At 35.7% G+C, this 21,753-nt stretch overlaps 1 protein-coding gene across 1 annotated transcript; it reads right to left on the reverse strand.

Annotated features, from left to right (window-relative positions):
• Positions 1 to 12,853: 12,853 nt before the first annotated feature.
• On the reverse strand, positions 12,854 to 16,396 carry LOC149846418 (kinesin-like protein KIN-14U). The gene is made up of 11 exons (XM_089991198.1): positions 16,231 to 16,396; positions 16,061 to 16,144; positions 15,806 to 15,967; positions 15,627 to 15,733; positions 15,322 to 15,512; positions 15,070 to 15,234; positions 14,757 to 14,966; positions 14,053 to 14,090; positions 13,807 to 13,934; positions 13,082 to 13,666; positions 12,854 to 12,955 (listed from the first exon to the last, which is right to left on the reverse strand). The coding sequence occupies exons 1-11, from the start codon at positions 16,394 to 16,396 to the stop codon at positions 12,854 to 12,856; spliced, it is 1,938 nt and encodes a 645-aa protein (XP_089847324.1).
• Positions 16,397 to 21,753: the final 5,357 nt, after the last annotated feature.

Below are 21,753 nucleotides of genomic sequence, written 5' to 3' on the forward strand. Positions count from 1 at the left end.
CTACAATTTTAGGGATGACTCATTTTCTCTTGCTAATTCGTCCCAAAATTACGATAGATTATTTTCGTCACCAATTTCCATTACTAATTGACTTTTTTCTTGTAGTGTTAACGACACATCAAAAGTGCCTCTAAAGCCTTTAGCGATGCTCAAAAACTGCCTCTAAAGCCTTTCACTACACTTCAAATGTTTATTGTATATGTGAATTTAAAACTAACTATTTTTAGAATTAATCACATTATATATTTGCTTTTAATTTCCTCAGTTTCAGCATTCTGCTATCATGGATTATACATATTGATTTTCATATACTTAAAAGTAGTATACTTTCGACATAATATTGTTATATAATTAAGAGTGTAATTAGATAAAAAAAAATCTTGCTTGTATTTTAATTGTAACTATTTATAACTTTTAATGTGATTTATTTCTGATGTTGTCGATGATACACGGTTTGCGATTTGTCGTTTAATCACGAATTGGTGAGGAGTTGACATTATGGTGTTGGACTGATTTTTCTCTTGATTAATCACAGGAGGAGAGTAAGCCCTGAGTAATTGCTGAGGACGAGTTTGGCTACTATGATCCACAACGTTTGCAGATTTCATTGTTGCTTTGCCAGCTTCCTCGGAGAGCTTTCCAATTATGTCAAAGGGACGCTCCATTTTTGTGGTATCCGATTTGACATGATTTCCTCTCGGATCAGGTTTGACATGATTTCCTCTCGGATTCCAATCCAAATGAATCCGAGTTCGAACATAGAAATTTAGTTAATTGGGTTGGGTCCCAAATATCTAACTATTGCATGTACTTGGATTTGATTTATATAATCTCATGCTAGACACAGGTCTGACTTGAGTCCGTGTTATGACCTGTTGTTTTTCATTGTAAAAAATTGTATTTAAGATTGTCCGGGTCTGGTATGCCTAAGCCAGGTCTGTTACTACTAGGATATGGACCCACACGCAAGCACATCTAAATCAATCAGACCCTGTCAATACCCACCCAAGTCAGGTACAAATCTGACTCCTTTACCACCTAGTGATGCAAACAGTATGAAGTTTCATCCAGGGCCTGAACCAGATCCGACCCATATCATTGGATCCTGATGCTATATATCTTAATCTGGGTAGGATCAAGAACGGATACCCCTGGGCACCTGGGTATAGGGGCCATAATCGGATAACAATACCGGAAAATGATCGTACTGTATGGATAATTTGACCTAATTTCCTAAAAACTCTACAATTTCTTATATTCTCCCGATATTCAAAATCACAAATATCCGATATCATTAGGATTTTTTACCCTTTGCAACTGTGAATTGATGGCTTATTCCGATAAAATTGTACCGCACTTCAGCTAGGTCCAACTCCCATCTAAATCCAGAATCGCAAGTTTTTTTGTGCCGACCTCACGAACTCGCATAAATTTATTTATGAATTTTATGTAAAACTAAAACCACCTAAATCGCAAATATCCTATACTTTCGTATACCTTTCAGGAAATCAAATAAATTTATGTGTAAGACTCTACTTAGCACTAAATTTACAAATATCCTACTGTTTCACATATACTTTTCGAAATCGCATAAATTTATCTGTGAAACTTGCCACTAAATTCATAAATATCCTAATTTTTTCATATACTTCCAGAAAACACATAAATTTATCTGCATAACTCCACTTATCATATACCACTAAATTCACAAATATCTTACTTATTCACATTTATTGCACGATCTCACATAAAGTAACTAAATTTATAAATTGCCTTACATCACAAATATTATATTTAAATATTTGCATAATTATGATAAATATATGATATTTCTTATTATTTATGAAATATTTTCTTGAATCATATATAAATTTGTTATAGTCCCCAACCTGATTGTTGTTGCATAATCTAGGATTTTTCTTGTCTTTTGTCCCCAACCAGCGGTCCCCAACCTTCCTTCCTTCTGACAATTATTTATAGGAGACACTTCATCGTTGATGAACCATCGACGACATACTTTTTCAATAAGCACAATGTTTCCTTTTGTTTAATGGTTGAATCAAACATTGTTCCCTTTTGTTTAACAATTGAATCAAATAGTGTTTTCTTTTGTTTTGTTTTTTGAAATTGAATACTTTTTTAATATTTTTGATAAGCACAATGTTCATTTTATATTAAATTGTTTTTAAAACACAAATAGTTTGTTTGTTTTTTGCAATGTTTGTTCAATATTCCTTTTTTGTTATTATAAAAAAAATTTAATATGTTTATTAATACAATATGGCTAATAAGAATAAGGCCACGAAGGGGTCCACACTGATATCAACTTCTATTGTTGTAGCACACGAAGACCAATGAGTTGGGTCATCCTGATAATTTGGAAGCACGATTTAATGTGCAAAAGTGGGTAGATAAGGCGCTACATCCAAAGCAAAAAATATGGGTGTTTGACGTACGTTTTTCATAAAAAATGCACCCTCGATAATCACATGCAGATGCATTCAAACAATGAGCGTTGAAAGAAAAACCTGAATTATCGTACAATGAATCTCTACAAATTTCAAAGTAGCTCGTATCTAAGGCAGAATGTGCAGAAAAAGTTGAGCAGTTTATAGGCACAATCTTGTGTTCCATCCCATAAGCATCTAAGGAGGAAAATGGTGACCCATTGACTAGCACTGAGGTTGTTGCTAACTTCAATACCCAAATAAATGAAGCTAGAGATGTGGCCACCTGTAATGGCAACAGCGAGAGGGTGTAGGAGGTACCTGACCAAGGGGATAAGTTTAATATGGACCATCCTCAAGAATTAAATGTAAGTGAGGGTCATGTGGTTGGATCAGATGTAAACAATGTTCATGAGTCTGATGTTGCTCTTCATGCGGAGGAGAAAGTGCTAGCTCCGATGAAGAGGTTACATGGGGGAGAAGGTCTCGTGCTCATAGACAAGTATTGCTACTAACCATGAATGCAATTGAAATTGAAATTGAAATTTCTACAATACATATATACATTCGATAATTGACTAGTTTAATGTTGCTATTAACCATGAATACAATTGATTATTTTGTCATGTATGTGTAAAACATGTAGAAATTCATTGAAATTGATTGATTTTATTGATTAAATTAAGATATATATTGCTACTATCCATGAATGCAATTGAAATTGCTACTATATATATATATATATTCAATCATTAATTAGTTTAATATTGCTATTGTCCATGAATGTAATTATTTAGTTTATCATGTATGTGTGAAACATATAAAATTTATTGAAATTGATTAATTTTATTGATTAAATTTGGATATATATATTGCTACTATCCATGAATGCAATTAAAATTGCTATTATACATATATACATTCAATTATTAAAATTCATTGATTTCAGTAAAATTAATTTGGATTACAGGATTCTCAGACAATTGATTTAGAGAACCAACATCCTCCATGCACTAGTTCTACTTGAACCAGGAATACCAATGGTTTTAATACTAATGGCAAAAGTGAAGGAGTTGTTGGATCAAATGCATTTTCGCAAATTTTTAGAGATCACACCATGAAACATAAATGACCTCTTCTTAAAGGTCGTTGTGCAATTTTAGAATTCGACAACCAACACATTCTAGTTCAAAAATTTTGACATGACCATCACATTAAAAGACGTAGTGTGAATCATCATACTAAATGTAACACCCCAAAATTTCTATCCTCAAAATCGTGTATAATTTTTTTTAAACGGTTTTAGAAATTACAACAAAAATTCGAATGTGATAAAAATTTTAGCATATTATAGATCTATCCTATCATTTATATATAAAATTTAAAATATAACATCTACAATTAATAAATGTCCATTACAAACTTTTAAATTAAATAATATCAAAGTCTTTGAACAATTGTGAATGCCAATCCAAAACACTATAAAAAAAGAGAAAAGATTTAGCTTGGTTCCCGCTGTAACCTCCCACCATCATATGGTCCTCTATTCGCTACCTGAAAAAAAAATTAATAATAATAAGGTGAGAATTAATAAGTCCTCAGAAGAAAAGCGTTGTTCAATACACATAAATTAAAACAAGTATGCAAGGGTATATTCTGACATTCACACACATTAATATCAAGCAACACATTAAACACAAGTATAATAAAATGCTCACAAGATTTTCAATCAATCATATTTACATATTTCTTTCAATTAGAAGTAGACAAATATTTAAACGTGCATAAATAGTTAATAATGCATGCACTTACCATTACAGAATTCTAATTGTATGCATAAGTAACTTTAACATTTTTAATTAAATTTTCTTTTTAAATGATGCATGTTATACCTAACTAAATGCATAGCCAATTTAAGTTTCAGTTCTTAGCCCTGTAAGTATTAACATGAACAGTAACTTGGATCAGAGCTATGGCACAAGCATTAGTTTTATACATTTGTGGTTTTAGCCTAGCTAGGCACCATTCACCAATGTCGGGTGAGGGATGACTAAATCGAGAGAAGCTCCTAACACCACCATCCCAATCCATCAAACTTTACTCATGAGATTTTGTCCACCATGTTGCAATTTATTATAGAAGGTTTTCCTATCTTCGTGGTTGGAGAGGAGCAACCTTTTGTTCTCAAATATAGTATAAACGAAGTTAGAAATACCGTTTACCCTCTCCTTGTCGGCATCAATGTTTAGTGTTACATGTTTAACTCTTTTTAGTTCGTTAATTCTATGAAATACACAATTTGAATAGATTTACAATATTCATGCCTCTTCAAGGCTCATGAATGCACATGTTTTAAATGCAAGATAACAACCATACATCAATGCACTTTTAACTTTAACATTCATTCATAAACATGCAGTGGTTCATAACAATTAAAGCATCCATAATCAATTTCAATTTGTACTCAGTTCATTAAGTTCAATAGCAAATGGTGATAAATGACAATTTGTGTATAATCACTTTATTCAATTTGTGCCCCATGTTGGGCACTTTTTTGGAGCTCCAAAAAACTAAATTGGGACCAATAAACACTACATAGCCTCCAGTAAATTTTCTGTTATTTGGGCAACCAACCCAATCAACATTGGTAAACACCGAGACATCAAGATTCATGGACTGAACCATGGTCAACCCATAATGAATAGTAGCTTTGAGATACCATAAAATCTGCTTCATGATTTGCTAATGCTCAATAGTGGGCTGGTGCATGAACTGACACACTTTATTAACAACAAATGAAACATATCGCCAAGTTAGAGTGAGGTATTATAAGGCATCAATGATGCTTCAATATAAAGTGGGGTACTCAAATTTAGAGTCAGCAATGGCCAACAAAGATATATTGGTGGCCATAGGAGTCCTAACTGACTTGGATCCCACCATTTGAACCTTGTTTAAGATATCCAAAATATACTTTTGATGACATAAAATGAGACCATTTTGCACTAGCGGAACTTCAATACCAAGAACAAAATGCAGTGAGCCCAAATCTTTAAGAGCAAACTCATGACCCATTTTAGTGATAAGAGAACAAACCCGAGAAATAGAGTTGTTTGTCTCTATGATGTGATCTAACATAGATCAATACAAAGATAATAATAGATGCATCATGATAAAGAAATAATGATGCGTTAACTTTTGAGCCTAAAAAACCAATGCCCAAGAGAAAGGAGTTGAGCCATTGAAACCATGATCTAGGGTTTTGTTTAAGTCCATACAATGCTCTTTGAAGTTTATAAACATAGGAGGAAAAATGTGGATCTTGAAAACCAAGTGGTTGAGACGTATAAACTTCTTCATGAAGAAGTCCATACAGAAAGGCATTCTAAACATCAAGCTAATGGATGGGCCAATTATTTCCAACTGTTAGGGCAAGAATATTTGAATGGTAGTGGATTTAACCACAAGGCTAAATGTTTTGAAGTAGTTGATGCCTTCTTGTTGACTGAATCCCTTGTTAACAAGACAAGCCTTAAATCATTTATTCAACCACAAGCTCACTAAATTAATGATAGAAATCCAATATGTAAAATCTGATCGATGAAAACTTGATCATTGAAAAAAGAATGCCATCGATTATCATCGATTGTAGATTTTGGAGACACACACACATGGGTAAATATTGGCTACTAATGAAGGTACAAAACTAATAAGCTAGAAATCATAGGTGTAAGTTGTATTGACTCAATCTAACCACATAGATGTGTTCAACATGATTTGTTTGCTAAGAATCAAGCCTTGAATTGTGCCTTTCTAATGTAAAAATGTGATCTTTTCTGTTATGAAATTTTGGTGTATTGTGAGCCATTGATTTTTTACCCCTTTAAAAACCTAATTACTTATCATAATCATATGATTCAAAACAAGTCTCTTACTAAACAAACCATGTAGATCACAAAAGTAACATTTGATCTACAAAAAAATGGAAATTTTGAAAGAAAAGAGTGATTTCTCCTCATTAGTTATATACCTTCATTAATAGCCAATTTGAATAGATTTACAATATTCATGCCTCTTCAAGGCTCATGAATGCACATGTTTTAAATGCAAGATAACAACCATACATCAATGCACTTTTAACTTTAACATTCATTCATAAACATGCAGTGGTTCATAACAATTAAAGCATCCATAATCAATTTCAATTTGTACTCAGTTCATTAAGTTCAATAGCAAATGGCGATAAATGACAATTTGTGTATAATCACTTTATTCAATTTGTGCCCCATGTTGGGCACTTTTTTGGAGCTCCAAAAAACTAAATTGGGACCAATAAACACTACATAGCCTCCAGTAAATTTTCTGTTATTTGGGCAACCAACCCAATCAACATTGGTAAACACCGAGACATCAAGATTCATGGACTGAACCATGGTCAACCCATAATGAATAGTAGCTTTGAGATACCATAAAATCTGCTTCATGATTTGCTAATGCTCAATAGTGGGCTGGTGCATGAACTGACACACTTTATTAACAACAAATGAAACATATCGCCAAGTTAGAGTGAGGTATTATAAGGCATCAATGATGCTTCAATATAAAGTGGGGTCCTCAAATTTAGAGCCAGCAATGGCCAACAAAGATATATTGGTGGCCATAGGAGTCCTAACTGACTTGGATCCCACCATTTGAACCTTGTTTAAGATATCCAAAATATACTTTTGATGACATAAAATGAGACCATTTTGCACTAGCGGAACTTCAATACCAAGAACAAAATGCAGTGAGCCCAAATCTTTAAGAGCAAACTCATGACCCATTTTAGTGATAAGAGAACAAACCCGAGAAATAGAGTTGTTTGTCTCTATGATGTGATCTAACATAGATCAATACAAAGATAATAATAGATGCATCATGATAAAGAAATAATGATGCGTTAACTTTTGAGCCTAAAAAACCAATGCCTAAGAGAAAGGAGTTGAGCCATTGAAACCATGATCTAGGGTTTTGTTTAAGTCCATACAATGCTCTTTGAAGTTTATAAACATAGGAGGAAAAATGTGGATCTTGAAAACCAAGTGGTTGAGGCGTATAAACTTCTTCATGAAGAAGTCCATATAGAAAGGCATTCTAAACATCAAGCTAATGGATGGGCCAATTATTTCCAACTGTTAGGGCAAGAATATTTGAATGGTAGTGGATTTAACCACAAATCTAAATGTTTTGAAGTAGTTGATGCCTTCTTGTTGACTGAATCCCTTGTTAACAAGACAAGCCTTAAATCATTTATTCAACCACAAGCTCACTAAATTAATGATAGAAATCCAATATGTAAAATCTGATTGATGAAAACTTGATCATTGAAAAAAGAATGCCATCGATTATCATCGATTGTAGATTTTGGAGACACACACACATGGGTAAATATTGGCTACTAATGAAGGTACAAAACTAATAATCTAGAAATCATAGGTGTAAGTTGTATTGACTCAATCTAACCACATAGATGTGTTCAACATGATTTGTTTGCTAAGAATCAAGCCTTGAATTGTGCCTTTCTAATGTAAAAATGTGATCTTTTCTGTTATGAAATTTTGGTGCATTGTGAGCCATTGATTTTTTACCCCTTTAAAAACCTAATTACTTATCATAATCATATGATTCAAAACAAGTCTCTTACTAAACAAACCATGTAGATCACAAAAGTAACATTTGATCTACAAAAAAATGGAAATTTTGAAAGAAAAGAGTGATTTCTCCTCATTAGTTATATACCTTCATTAATAGCCAATTTGAATAGATTTACAATATTCATGCCTCTTCAAGGCTCATGAATGCACATGTTTTAAATGCAAGATGACAACCATACATCAATGCACTTTTAACTTTAACATTCATTCATAAACATGCAGTGGTTCATAACAATTAAAGCATCCATAATCAATTTCAATTTGTACTCAGTTCATTAAGTTCAATAGCAAATGGCGATAAATGACAATTTGTGTATAATCACTTTATTCAATTTGTGCCCCATGTTGGGCACTTTTTTGGAGCTCCAAAAAACTAAATTGGGACCAATAAACACTACATAGCCTCCAGTAAATTTTCTGTTATTTGGGCAACCAACCCAATCAACATTGGTAAACACCGAGACATCAAGATTCATGGACTGAACCATGGTCAACCCATAATGAATAGTAGCTTTGAGATACCATAAAATCTGCTTCATGATTTGCTAATGCTCAATAGTGGGCTGGTGCATGAACTGACACACTTTATTAACAACAAATGAAACATATCGCCAAGTTAGAGTGAGGTATTATAAGGCATCAATGATGCTTCAATATAAAGTGGGGTCCTCAAATTTAGAGCCAGCAATGGCCAACAAAGATATATTGGTGGCCATAGGAGTCCTAACTGACTTGGATCCCACCATTTGAACCTTGTTTAAGATATCCAAAATATACTTTTGATGACATAAAATGAGACCATTTTGCACTAGCGGAACTTCAATACCAAGAACAAAATGCAGTGAGCCCAAATCTTTAAGAGCAAACTCATGACCCATTTTAGTGATAAGAGAACAAACCCGAGAAATAGAGTTGTTTGTCTCTATGATGTGATCTAACATAGATCAATACAAAGATAATAATAGATGCATCATGATAAAGAAATAATGATGCGTTAACTTTTGAGCCTAAAAAACCAATGCCCAAGAGAAAGGAGTTGAGCCATTGAAACCATGATCTAGGGTTTTGTTTAAGTCCATACAATGCTCTTTGAAGTTTATAAACATAGGAGGAAAAATGTGGATCTTGAAAACCAAGTGGTTGAGACGTATAAACTTCTTCATGAAGAAGTCCATATAGAAAGGCATTCTAAACATCAAGCTAATGGATGGGCCAATTATTTCCAACTGTTAGGGCAAGAATATTTGAATGGTAGTGGATTTAACCACAAGGCTAAATGTTTTGAAGTAGTTGATGCCTTCTTGTTGACTGAATCCCTTGTTAACAAGACAAGCCTTAAATCATTTATTCAACCACAAGCTCACTAAATTAATGATATAAATCCAATATGTAAAATCTGATCGATGAAAACTTGATCATTGAAAAAAGAATGCCATCGATTATCATCGATTGTAGATTTTGGAGACACACACACATGGGTAAATATTGGCTACTAATGAAGGTACAAAACTAATAAGCTAGAAATCATAGGTGTAAGTTGTATTGACTCAATCTAACCACATAGATGTGTTCAACATGATTTGTTTGCTAAGAATCAAGCCTTGAATTGTGCCTTTCTAATGTAAAAATGTGATCTTTTCTGTTATGAAATTTTGGTGCATTGTGAGCCATTGATTTTTTACCCCTTTAAAAACCTAATTACTTATCATAATCATATGATTCAAAACAAGTCTCTTACTAAACAAACCATGTAGATCACAAAAGTAACATTTGATCTACAAAAAAATGGAAATTTTGAAAGAAAAGAGTGATTTCTCCTCATTAGTTATATACCTTCATTAATAGCCAATATTTACCCTATACATATAATCACTAGAATACCAGAACTGAAATATGATAACCAAAATATGAGAACTGAAAATATGAGCATTTCCAACACATTTTTTGCAAATTCGACCATGTGGATGTGCTTGGCATAATGAATTTGCTAGTAATCAACCTTGTATTTTTTATGAAAAAATATGATTTTTGAAAGATTGAATATTTATGAAGAATATGAGCCATTGATTTTAAAGCCTTAAACAAATCTCATTTATTCATCAAAATAGTGTTCTCATAAAACCAAGCATGTAGATCACATCTATAGGATTAGATTCAAGAGAAAAGAATAAAAAAATCATGAAAATTATGGTTCACACATTAGTTCTCATATTTTAAGTTCTCATATTCTAGTGACTCATATATATATATATATATATATATATATATATATATATATATATATATATATATATAGTGAGTGGTAGCTACCTGACCACTTTTTGAGCCTACCACAAGCCTACTAGGCTTTGGAAGGATTATTCTTATTTTTTCTAAAATCTAACTATACAAATATGACCTACATGCTTGATTTTATAGGTGTCGACTCTTGGATGGTCTGACTAGGATACCCAGTTAAGCTTTTATAAGATTTAAAAATCAACTGTCTACAATTTTGAAAAATATTCAATGCTTAAAAAATCATCTTTTTTTATCAAAAAACATTATTCAAGTATCATTTCTTAGCAAATCAACCATGCCAAACACATCTGCAGGGTCAGATTTGCAAAAAAACATCCCCAAAACCCCAATTCACTAGTAAGAGCCTGACAGTTAGACTCAAAAGTGGCCAGGCAGCTACCACTATATATATATATATATATATATATGCCTTTATTTTTATTTTTATTTTTATTTTTTATTGTTTTTCATGAAACCAACCTTACAGTGAAATCTATGTGTTTTGTTTAGTGGGAATGGGCATTGAATCATCTGATTACTACATGTAGGCAGGTTTTTATATGGCTTAAAAAATCAATGGCCTACATAATGTGCGATACTGTCCCGGGTCATAAAATCATGTTTTTCATCAAAAAAAACATAATCCACTGGTTCCCACTATTTTTAACATGCTGAATCCATCCATAAGGTAGGATTAGATCAAAACAACTTGCGCATAGAGGTTCAAAGACGTTTGTGCGTAATAGCATCATTAATAAAGCTAGATTTTTTAATGCATGGCGAGATTTTCTCGATAAAGAAGTGTGCTGCTAGCATCAATAATTAGAACTGACGTGGTTAAGAAAAAAAATTACTTGATTACCACCTTGTTACATTTTTAGATCAAAGCCCCAATTGTTTTGATGGCATGTGTTCCGCTAGAAGCATGATATAACCTAACAAAGTAACAATATTTGTTTAAATCCTCATTTCCGTTGTGCCATTAATTGATTTTGTAGATGTGGAAGTACTTTCTTGATGGCTTGATTTTAAACGTTTTTATAGTTTCAAAATGGAACTCTCAAGCGGACTGGATACCCAGCTAAACCAAATCCGTTTACTCTCTCTCTCTCTCTCTCTCTAGATATCTCCCCCCCACCGAAATTTGTGGAAGAATTATTTCAAGTACTGCAATTTTATTAGAGTTTTACGTCACCACCATCACTTCTTCGCCCATTAATCTATCATTATATTGGATATCTAAAACATGTTTCTGTTTACTATTTTCAAGTTAGACTCTTAACATAATATTTTTTACCATCTGTGAGCCATCTTCATCATGAATTCTGAGCAGTTGATTTTCTTTTTACTATCTTGAAATTGAATCTTGTGGTACATTGGAGATGATTAAACTTACTACAGCACAAGTAAACCCTGCTAAACATATCTATACAGTTAGATCCAACATTTGGTGACTAGATCTGCACAAAAAAGTGTATAGCATCATATCGTATAGCAGTTCATAACCCGCCCCATCGATCTTGTAAGATTGGCGAATTACTGCTGTAAGATTGCGTTTGGAACACTTTAATATATTTTAGAAACTGTTCTTAGACATCATTATACAAAAGTTCAATCCTTCCTTTTGTCAAAAAAGAAGCTGTAAAACTAACATTTACAATAATTGCGCAAGTTTGCCAGTGCTCATTTCATGATCACTGTGTTTCCACCAGCTAACCTAGGAAATATGTGGATATGGTTAATGATACTCAGTGTTCCATTTATGCAGACCAATTCGGTCATTTTTATGAAGTTTTCAATATGATTAATATATAAAAGGACACGGTAGGGGCGCCAAAATGGATGATGGCTGATCAGGTGCAATCACATTGCACACTTTAGCATGCTCCTGCGCCTGATCTGCCCTCCATCTTCTGTTGAGGCCCACAACTGACAGGCTGCACCCCAGAGATGGAGGGCGGTCAGGTGCAGCCACACACTCAAAGTGTGCAATGCGATTGCGCCTGACCCACCGTCAAAATGGAGTATCCATGTGACATAGGTTCTAGTCTGTAAGCTACGTAATGTTTCATGTCATGCCCAAGTGCACCCTTCCTCTTTTTCTTTAGTCAAGCGTTTCATCTAACCTTGCTGTATTTCAGTTGAACTTTCAAAGAAAATCATCATTGCCTTGCCGTAGAAGCAGAAAAACTGTCAATGTTGTAAAAGGAACATAAGGTTACAAACCTATGACAGCAGATACAATAACAATAAGCCAAACAGATATCCCTTTGATAACAAACAGCGAACTCTGAAATTTCACTGCAAAGACATCCCTTATACTCTTTATGTCAAGCGTCCAAGCTTGCTAAGATAATACCATTGGTTGATTATTGATTGTAAAATTATGATAAATCATTCAATATTGTACATACTCTAATCGGGGTTGTCGAATCATGTCGTCTGCAAGAGTAAATCTGCACAAATAAGATCTCCTGGCCTTGCCGCCTCATTTCCTCGTATCAGTGATTCAGGTGAGCACTGAGCAGCAGTAGCCTGAATCATGAATCAACTTCAAACCGCTGTATCTTTGGATGGGCGACTGGATATTTCGCAAGAACTTGACCTATCAGACGTTCTTTTACGCAGCATGGGATCAGAAAAGTTCCTCTTGTGTGAGACCAGTGGAGAAGCAGATAGTCTTTTGCTCTGTGGTGTTCTTGAAAACTTTGAGCTGAAGCGATCATGAATTGGCATATCTGGGTGTACCAAATTCCGTTCTTCAGTTCGAAGCTTCTTGGCATTAAGTCTCAGTGATAATCCACCACGCAAACTTGACTTAAAATTAAAATCAGATTGGAAGAGCGTACGAGACCGTGATAACTGAGAATCCATTTCAGTTGGATATTTTCTGCCTGATCTGTATATTTTAGCTGCTTTGGCTTCAGTATCAGTATCAGCAAGCTGCCTCTGTCTGCTGCACATGGTTGATGTCATGAATCGAGGCACAGATACAGAACCATTTCTCACCGTTGCTCTATCAGAAGCTTTAGGACTCTCAAAAAGTTCTCTAGGAACAGTTAAAGGACATCTTGGAGACCCTGTTTGATCTTCTAGACCATATGCTATTGAAAACATTCTTTTGTTTTCTTGTAACTTGCTTTCAACTCTTCGGATATGGTCACTGACCTTTTGGCAATGTTGCTCTGCATCTTTCAACTCTTGATCGAATTCTGCAATCTTCTTTTTCCTTAGATTCTTCAATTCCTAACGGAAACACAAAATTTATTCATGTAATTGTACAAAATTCTATGTGATGGCTATGGAGCAAGAGGAATGAGCGTTGCTTCTTTTAATCACTTGGAACATTTCATAACAGCAAAAATGCTCGTGAACACCAGAATTACCTCAGAGAGCTCCTTATGGTACTCAATGCCCCGTGCCCTTTGCCCAAAATTCACAGAACATGTGGTCTCGTTGATGTCATCCTCCTTTGGACTTATATGAATGATCATGAGAGCCTTTGAATTATCTTCTATATTCAGAATAAAGTTCGTTACCAATGGTTTTATCATAATTAGGAAAGACAGGTTGTGACTGGTTAATGAACTTGCCAAAAGGGAAAAGAGACTAATGGGATCAGACCAACTTACCAAGTGAATCTTTAAGAATTTGAGTCAGCTTGCTATTCCTGCATGTAGTAGGAAAATCTAGTGACATATATACTATATGATCAACTACCAAGAACGATGAGCAGCTCCTAAACATTTTATATCCTAAACTGTCCTAAACACTTCCAAACACACAGTTACACATGTTTTTTGCTTAATCCTAACCTGTAGATGTGTTCATCAATGCTTATTCACTAGAAACCATGCTTTGGATCAAATCGATTCGATGAGAAACCTTGATTTCTATTTCACCAAGTTTTGGTGCAATATGAGCTATCAATTTTCGATAGCTCCCGTCACATGGATACAACTGAAGATATGGGGATACAAATATTTTTGTGAAGTTTTTAATGCAATTAAATACAAGAGGATACAGAACGGCAATCAAATGGAGTATCTGTGTGACACAGGATCGCTCTAAATATGCATCTAAACACAAAAAATGCTAATTTCATAAATGTTTTCTACCAAGTAAGCTACAGAGAGTACATATATGAGTTCAGATTAAGCAAACACCAGAAACTGTCGTTTGAAAACGATTAGGATGGTTTAGGAGATAAGATTGTTTAGGAGCTACTCATTACTCCAACTACCAAGCTGTAATAGGTATGGACCCACAATGATATAATGATGATTAAGATCCCAGTCATAACATGAATAGAACATAAATATGTCAAAGAATATACCTATATGGAATATGATTACGTTTTCGTCTTAATGCACAGATAACATCAGCAAGAGCTGAGAGAGACAAATTTATTGCTCTTCCTTCATCAAGAGTCTGTCCAGTAGCCTTTGTTTTCAACAGCCGCTCACTTCCTCCAAGATCAACCATCCACAATTTGCTTGATACTGTTTTGCCACCGTCATGGCGTGTAATGGTTATTCGAGTTAAGCTACACAAGTACGAATTGCGAAACATAAATGGCTGATAGAAGATATCTAAGCTCTAATTTGATAAAAATATGGATGAAAATTTGCAGCTGAATCAGGAATTACCAGTGAGATCTGCTGGATGCCTCATTGACGTTTGTCCAACATGTAGATCGGGCCTTCCTTCCCATAACATAATTCTTATTTGCTTGTGCAAAATCGGTTACCAATACTTCAGTGAGACCATCGATCTCCACAACACCATTTGAATCTGTTTGCATATTGAGACCACTGTATAACCAGCCAAGTTAAAATAAAATGAAAGGACAAAAAAATTTAAACCACATAACCGCTTGAAATATAGATCAGAGATTTCACCTTCTAGAGGTACAAGAGGACTCCACCATTCTTGTGGGTGACTTATGTGCAAGCAGATCCTTTAGATTCCCCATGTAAACCTCCACCATGCTGAGTGAGAACTTGAAAGAAACTGCATTGTCGAGCGAAGCTTGATGAAGAAGTGCCTTGATTGCCCGGGGAACGATGCCCGGGCAATCTGATGTCCCCTCCTGAAGAATTCCCCAGACCCAACTGTATCAGCTCAAAAGTTGACACACAAAAAATAGCACACAAATGCAAGGAAGCAAAACCAAATAATAGGAAGCTTGTATTATGTTCCTAACCATTGTGAATGTCTTGCCAGTTCCCGTCTGCCCGTAGGCGAAAATGCATACATTGTGGCCATCGAGTGCAGATCTGAGAATCAACTCAACCTCCACAAACACATCTTCTGCAAAAGTCAATTGCTAGCAATTATCAATTAGAACAGATTAGAGACTTCTAAAGCTTTTTGTTGGTTTACCTTGTGATGCCTCTTGAGGAAACACTCTGTCAAAGACATAAACTTTCTTCTTTCCCATTCCCTGAATCGAAACCTTCTTTGATCCAGGAGTAATGAGTGCAGGTTTGCTCCTCCTCTCTGCCTGCATGAACGGGCGAATTCGACAGAAAACCCTGATGCTGCCTGAAAACAAAAGCAGTGCAAATGCTGGTGCCTGAGAAAGATTTCTACAAGATCACAAGCATGGTCTGAAAATAGATCCCAACAATTCACCACCTTTGAGGTCCAATAACTTGTTCAATGCTTCTCGCCGCTTGCCATCAAAACACCTCAGTTGGGATCTCAATTCCTCTACCTCTCCTACAAAACCAATCAATGGTAAAACTCAGTCCACAGAAAGAAGTTCATGGTTTGAGATTTTGTGCATGAATTCCTTCCGAACTTGCCTTCAAGCTTTGATATAGTTTTTTCCAATTCCTTCCTCTCATGCTCAGGAACCACAACTACATCTGTGAATACAGGAGGAAAATCAGAAGACTCTGACCCGTCAAGCATTTCTGCTGCTTCTAATGCCTCCGGAGTATAAGGGGCACGTTGGGATGATTCCTCCATGGAAAATAACTTAACAAAGAGCTGATCTATGCTCAAAATACCACCGCCATGATGCTACAATCTCCACAAGTTAGGGACCACACCAGAGACCAACAAATCTGTCATAAGAATCACAAACATTCATCAAAAACTAGCACCAACATTATCTAGTTCAAAAAGCAAATAAAATGGTTTGAAAAGCAGGTTTGTCAAGAATCAAACCGTGTTCTCTCTACTTGCAAAACATTCTTTCTTCTGGCTCTGTAGAAATATGCAACTGATTCAACCCTTTGATATGCATTCAGTGCTAGTTAAAACTTAAATAGTTAAAACACCACCCTGCTCTGAAACTGTGCCTATTACCAGTTGAGACGGTCATTAAAGAAAACCTTCAGAAAAAATCACAAAAAGTAAATGAGACCAACAACCCAAATTGTACCGATAAGAATCCAATGAGCAGCCTGACACATACACCCGAGTAAAAAAAACACAAGATTTCAGTTTTAATTTCTTGTAAAAGTAAGGGAGTAAGAATAACAGAACCTTCAATAAAGTAACAATAAAATATCAGCTCATAGCTTCATACACCTCAAAGAAACATCAAAATAATAGTGTGGAAAAAAAAAAAAGCAGTCACTCCCCTGGATGTTCTGCCATCTACTCCAACAAATAAAAGAGAAAAGAAAACAAACAAGTCAAGAACACCAACATCAAAATTTTGCATCTCCTACCTTCTTAAAAACTACCCAAGTGAAAAAAATCAAGCAGAAAGTTGAAGGACAAGACCCCAAGTAAAAAAAACTTCTGACAGATCCACAGAAAGGTACCATTTTTATGAGAGGGTGACATTTCTATGAATTCAGAACAAGGACAATGGTACACCTCAGAAGCCGAGAAAAGGACCAAATAGAAAATTGGATGTTGGTGAATTTTTTTCAATAAAAGAAGGGCCACCTTGCTTCTGTTTCACTGCCATGAATGATACTCTTGAGACAATGAAAGGAGGCTTCTTAGAGTAAGCCGGAAACCCATCTCAACGAGATGCCAACGGCCGGAATCCAAACGGAAGCCTCGCCGGAATCTTGGTGGAGAAGGTTGGGAAAAAGAAGGGAGTGTTTGGTGTGTTAAAATGATTGTTGTTGTCAGGGTTACAAGAAAAAAATAGACAAAAACAGGATCTTTTTTTTAGAAAAAATAAAAACAGCAGGTAGTTTTTTTTTATTTGATTTAGATCCGTTACCGGATTTAGTTACCTTTTCTCCCCCTGAATTTAGAATAAAATTACCAAAGTAACATAGAAAGTTGGGCTTGAACCCTGAGAGGAGTAACTTGGTTCAGTAAAAAATTAGGGTCAACTGAAATATGGATGCCTGGTCAAGGCCATTTTGATTTAGAATCAGTGTAGACCAGCTCAAACCATTCCGAGTCGAGTCTCGGACCTCTCGGTCAACTCGACCATTAAAACTTGATCCCAAAAAAGACTATTAAGATTTGGCCTTGATTGCTCAACTTGTCCGAGCTGCTTGGTTTGTAGGTTCGAGAGTCAAATGCATCTTTTGAAGCATTGTCCTCTGGTGATGATACTGTAGTTGGTCCAAAGAACATGACCCACTTTTTTTGGATTTATAACCCAAAGAAACTGCACTCGGCACCAAGACCTGGTTCAGCCTGCCATACCTACTGTCGTCGTGCCGAAAGCGTAAAACTTTGAAGTTAGGACCCCTGCCCTGGGGCTTATGCTGCAAGGGTGACACCCATGAGAATCAAACCTTGACTTTCCGTCTAGCAGCTAAGGTCCCACCCCACCATGCCAACCCCCTTGGGGCCAACATGACCCACTCAGAGCCAACAGGATTAGATCTCTGATCTTGAGGGTGATTTCTTCATGTAAATATAAAAGAATGACTAGTTGGTTGGTCATCAAGAATGGCTTGACCTACTTAGCCTAAATTCTAGGTTTTAGGACATCATTCGTTCAGTGAAAGTAAATTCTAACACAAAAGTTGAAAGTAGAATAGAAAGTTTCTACATGCTTTTATCTTAAAGCAAACACAAAAAACAGCTAAAGTGGGCCAATCCACAACACTTTTGATGTAATCATATGCCTTGAAACCTGCTAGAAAAATTAATTTTATAAGAAAATAATTGACAAACATCACTTTCCAATAATAAGTGCACTCATTAAACTAGAAAAATGAGATCTTCTAAATCAAGCTTGTTCACAAATCTTGTAGCCTTCATTATCAAAGCGTTCAAATTAAGAATTTATGTTGGAAATCAGTTATTATGACGACCTGTTTTTGTTATATGATATGAAAAAAGTGTTTATATTTCATAGCAAAACTTTTAAAATTTAGTTATGCATTTTTATGCCATAATTATATGTGGGAGTAGCAAACTGGAAAAGAAAAAGAGGAGGGCTAAAAGATAGACTTGGCGTCAACGGCAACCCTGAGGGTATGGCGCGAAGCACTCATTTCGGACCGTTTTAATATTTTTAAAAAATCCCAAAATAACTCAGTGAATCACGGAAACCCACTCGAATTTTTCGTAAATGACGGAGAACCCCAAGTTCTAGAAAAATCGCTTTCTCTCTTCTTTTCTTTTTTTTTAAATCGAACTTTCGTCTTTCGAAAAAACCACCTAAAATGTCGTACCAGAAACTTTTCTGGCCTGGGACGGTGCAGAGGGAATCCTAGGGGTGTCAACGGGTCAGGTTTGGTTCGGACACATATGAAACCTGACCCAAACCTGACTTGAGATGATGGTACCGGGTCTAGACTTGGGTCTAATCGAACCCACCATAAGAGAAACTATAAAGATTACATCAACCAAACTCAGACCATACCCGAATATTTTTTATCAATTTTACATTGAAAATTTGCAGATCTTGATTGGAACTCTGGTCGGGCCCGAGTCTTGTATGAAATTTCACAAACCATACCCGGATCTATATATTAATCGAACCCTTCGGGTCCGACCCAGATTCTAATCGGGCCTTCTTATTTATCACCAAACCCTAACTCTATAGGATTTTGTACGGGTTGGGTTCAGGTTAAACCTTATCCATTGATACCCATACTAAGGGATAAGGGACAGGCGGTGAACGAATCGGATATGCCAGACCCTGCATGTAGTTGATTTGAACTGAATCTAGGGTTGTCAGTGGGTCGGGTTTGTATCGAGTACCCTATCCAACCCGAATTTGAATTCCCAAGTAGGGGCATGAAAAATGCCAACCCGAGCAATATGCTGGCCGGGTTTAGATCATGTTTTTTGCTGGGTACCCGACCTGACCTGGGTTTTTTGCCGGGTACCCAACCAGACCCTGAGTATTTTTTTACGTATTTTTAATAAATTTTTTTTTTGAAATTATGTGGCTTTAGGTTTGGGATTCCATTTTTTGTGACCTGACAAAACCCGAACCCCAATCCGATAATTTGTTGTTTTGGTGGGCTTAGATATACCTTAATGGTTCAGGTATGCGACTCAAATGACAGCCATATCTGAATCTGACTGCAAATCCAAATCAGATCCAGTCATAGATTGAATCTGAAACCCAACTGTATATGGTGATACTGGATTCAATAAAAGTAGACCCAAATCAAAGCTCTCGCTAGAGATGCAAATGGTTGGATCCAAGATAGAGGTTTGCAAATTTTAGCTGTTCCGGATCCAACTTATCCATGTATTTAGCTGTTCCAGTTGCCAAAAATTGTTTTCTTCATGTAAAATATGCAAACGGGTTGTATTAGATTCCTATGTAAACATAGATCCGATATAAGACACTAATTTGAACTAGAAAATAGTCAGCATGTGTGAATCCATCCTACACATGTTTTGCTAAATTATAAATGGACTAAAGTTATTTATAGTAAAGAAAAATATTAAACATAAAACTGTATAGTAATCCTATTCCTAATCCATGGTTAAGATCCACTAATCCATAACATAATCAGATAAAGGAAGGAGAATATAGAAAATATAAAATCGTTAAGATATTAAAAACATAAAACCCAGAAAATTTAAATTTAATACCATTGCATTATGAGGATGATTAAAACTGTCTAGGAAAAAAATTAAACATGAAAATAATAGTCAATTACTCCTAAATTTTTAGGGAGTTAATGCGATCCAGAGCCTAGACCATTCGATTTATTTATTGAGAGCAATAAAAATGGCGGCACCTCATGAAAAAATAATGAGTCTAAATTGTTGGGAAAATTTGTGTCGGCCTACATATGACAAACCTTACATTATAGGTTGTTTATGGTTTCGGCCCAGTTTACGTGATCTGATTAGGTTGGGCCATATGATATCTCATATGGTATGAACTTCTTATGTGAAGAAACCTCTTATGCTCTTATCTGTCTTTTTTTTATTCTATGATGGGCTGAGTTAGAAAAAGACTCCCAGGTGATTACAATTAGGTTATGGTCCTCAAACCATATATAATGACTCTCTCTTTAAACTCTCCATCAAGAAAAGGGAAATAAGTTTTTCTCATAAGGTTCAGAGAAAAGAAAAGGGTCTGCATATACAGGTTTTATAAGATCATACCCATCAACGATCTACCAGAGTGTCAATGGATTCAGGTGTGCTTATGTATTAAGATGTGGTTTATGTCTGATTTTCAACGATTTAGCGTGAACATGAATATCGATCCTTTTAGTTTTTTTTTCGGTGGATTTCAAATCCTACAATTGGTATCAGAGCGACATGTTCTCGATGAATCATTGAAAATTTGATTTTTATTGCATAAGTTTTTTTTTATATTTGGTGGTGTCGATCCGGTGCAATCGGTGGTTGGGCGTTTCAGTGGCACCTGATTGGATGGAAAAGGTCGCACGACTCTTTTCCCTTTGGAACACCAGACTGCACAGGCGGGAGGGCTGATTGCCCCCCCCCCCTTGGTTTTAACTAAACGCAAGATGGTGGATTACCGTTGTTTTATTCTTCTAGATATCGGACGAAGGGAGATATCACCGTTCAGCCCTCCGATCGTCGGACAAGGTTGTCATTGATCAGATCTCAAGATGCCGGACAGGAGGGATGTCGCTTGCTCAAGCCATCCGGTGGGATAGAGTTCTCGTTGCCACATTTTTTAAATGATGGACGGTAGAGGGCCATCCTCCCTCAGGTCTTCGGACGGCGGAAGTGCATACGCCATTTTTTTTATCATACGTTCCTAGGTTTCGGGGGCAATCCAATGCCATTTTCAGCCATCGTCGACCACTTTCAAGGGTTGACGGTTGTAGGCATTAAGTTCACCCTTCTGGTGGTGGCTGACGACATCCAGTTTAGCCATCGACCGACGGGAACCGACACACTTTCCCATATCCGACCACTGTAGTTTTTGCAAGGCCAGTTTGTGCTTC

The sequence above is a fragment of the Nuphar pumila genome, chromosome 2, assembly GCF_984573655.1.
Source record: "Nuphar pumila chromosome 2, dmNupPumi1.hap1.1, whole genome shotgun sequence".
NCBI lineage: Eukaryota > Viridiplantae > Streptophyta > Magnoliopsida > Nymphaeales > Nymphaeaceae > Nuphar > Nuphar pumila.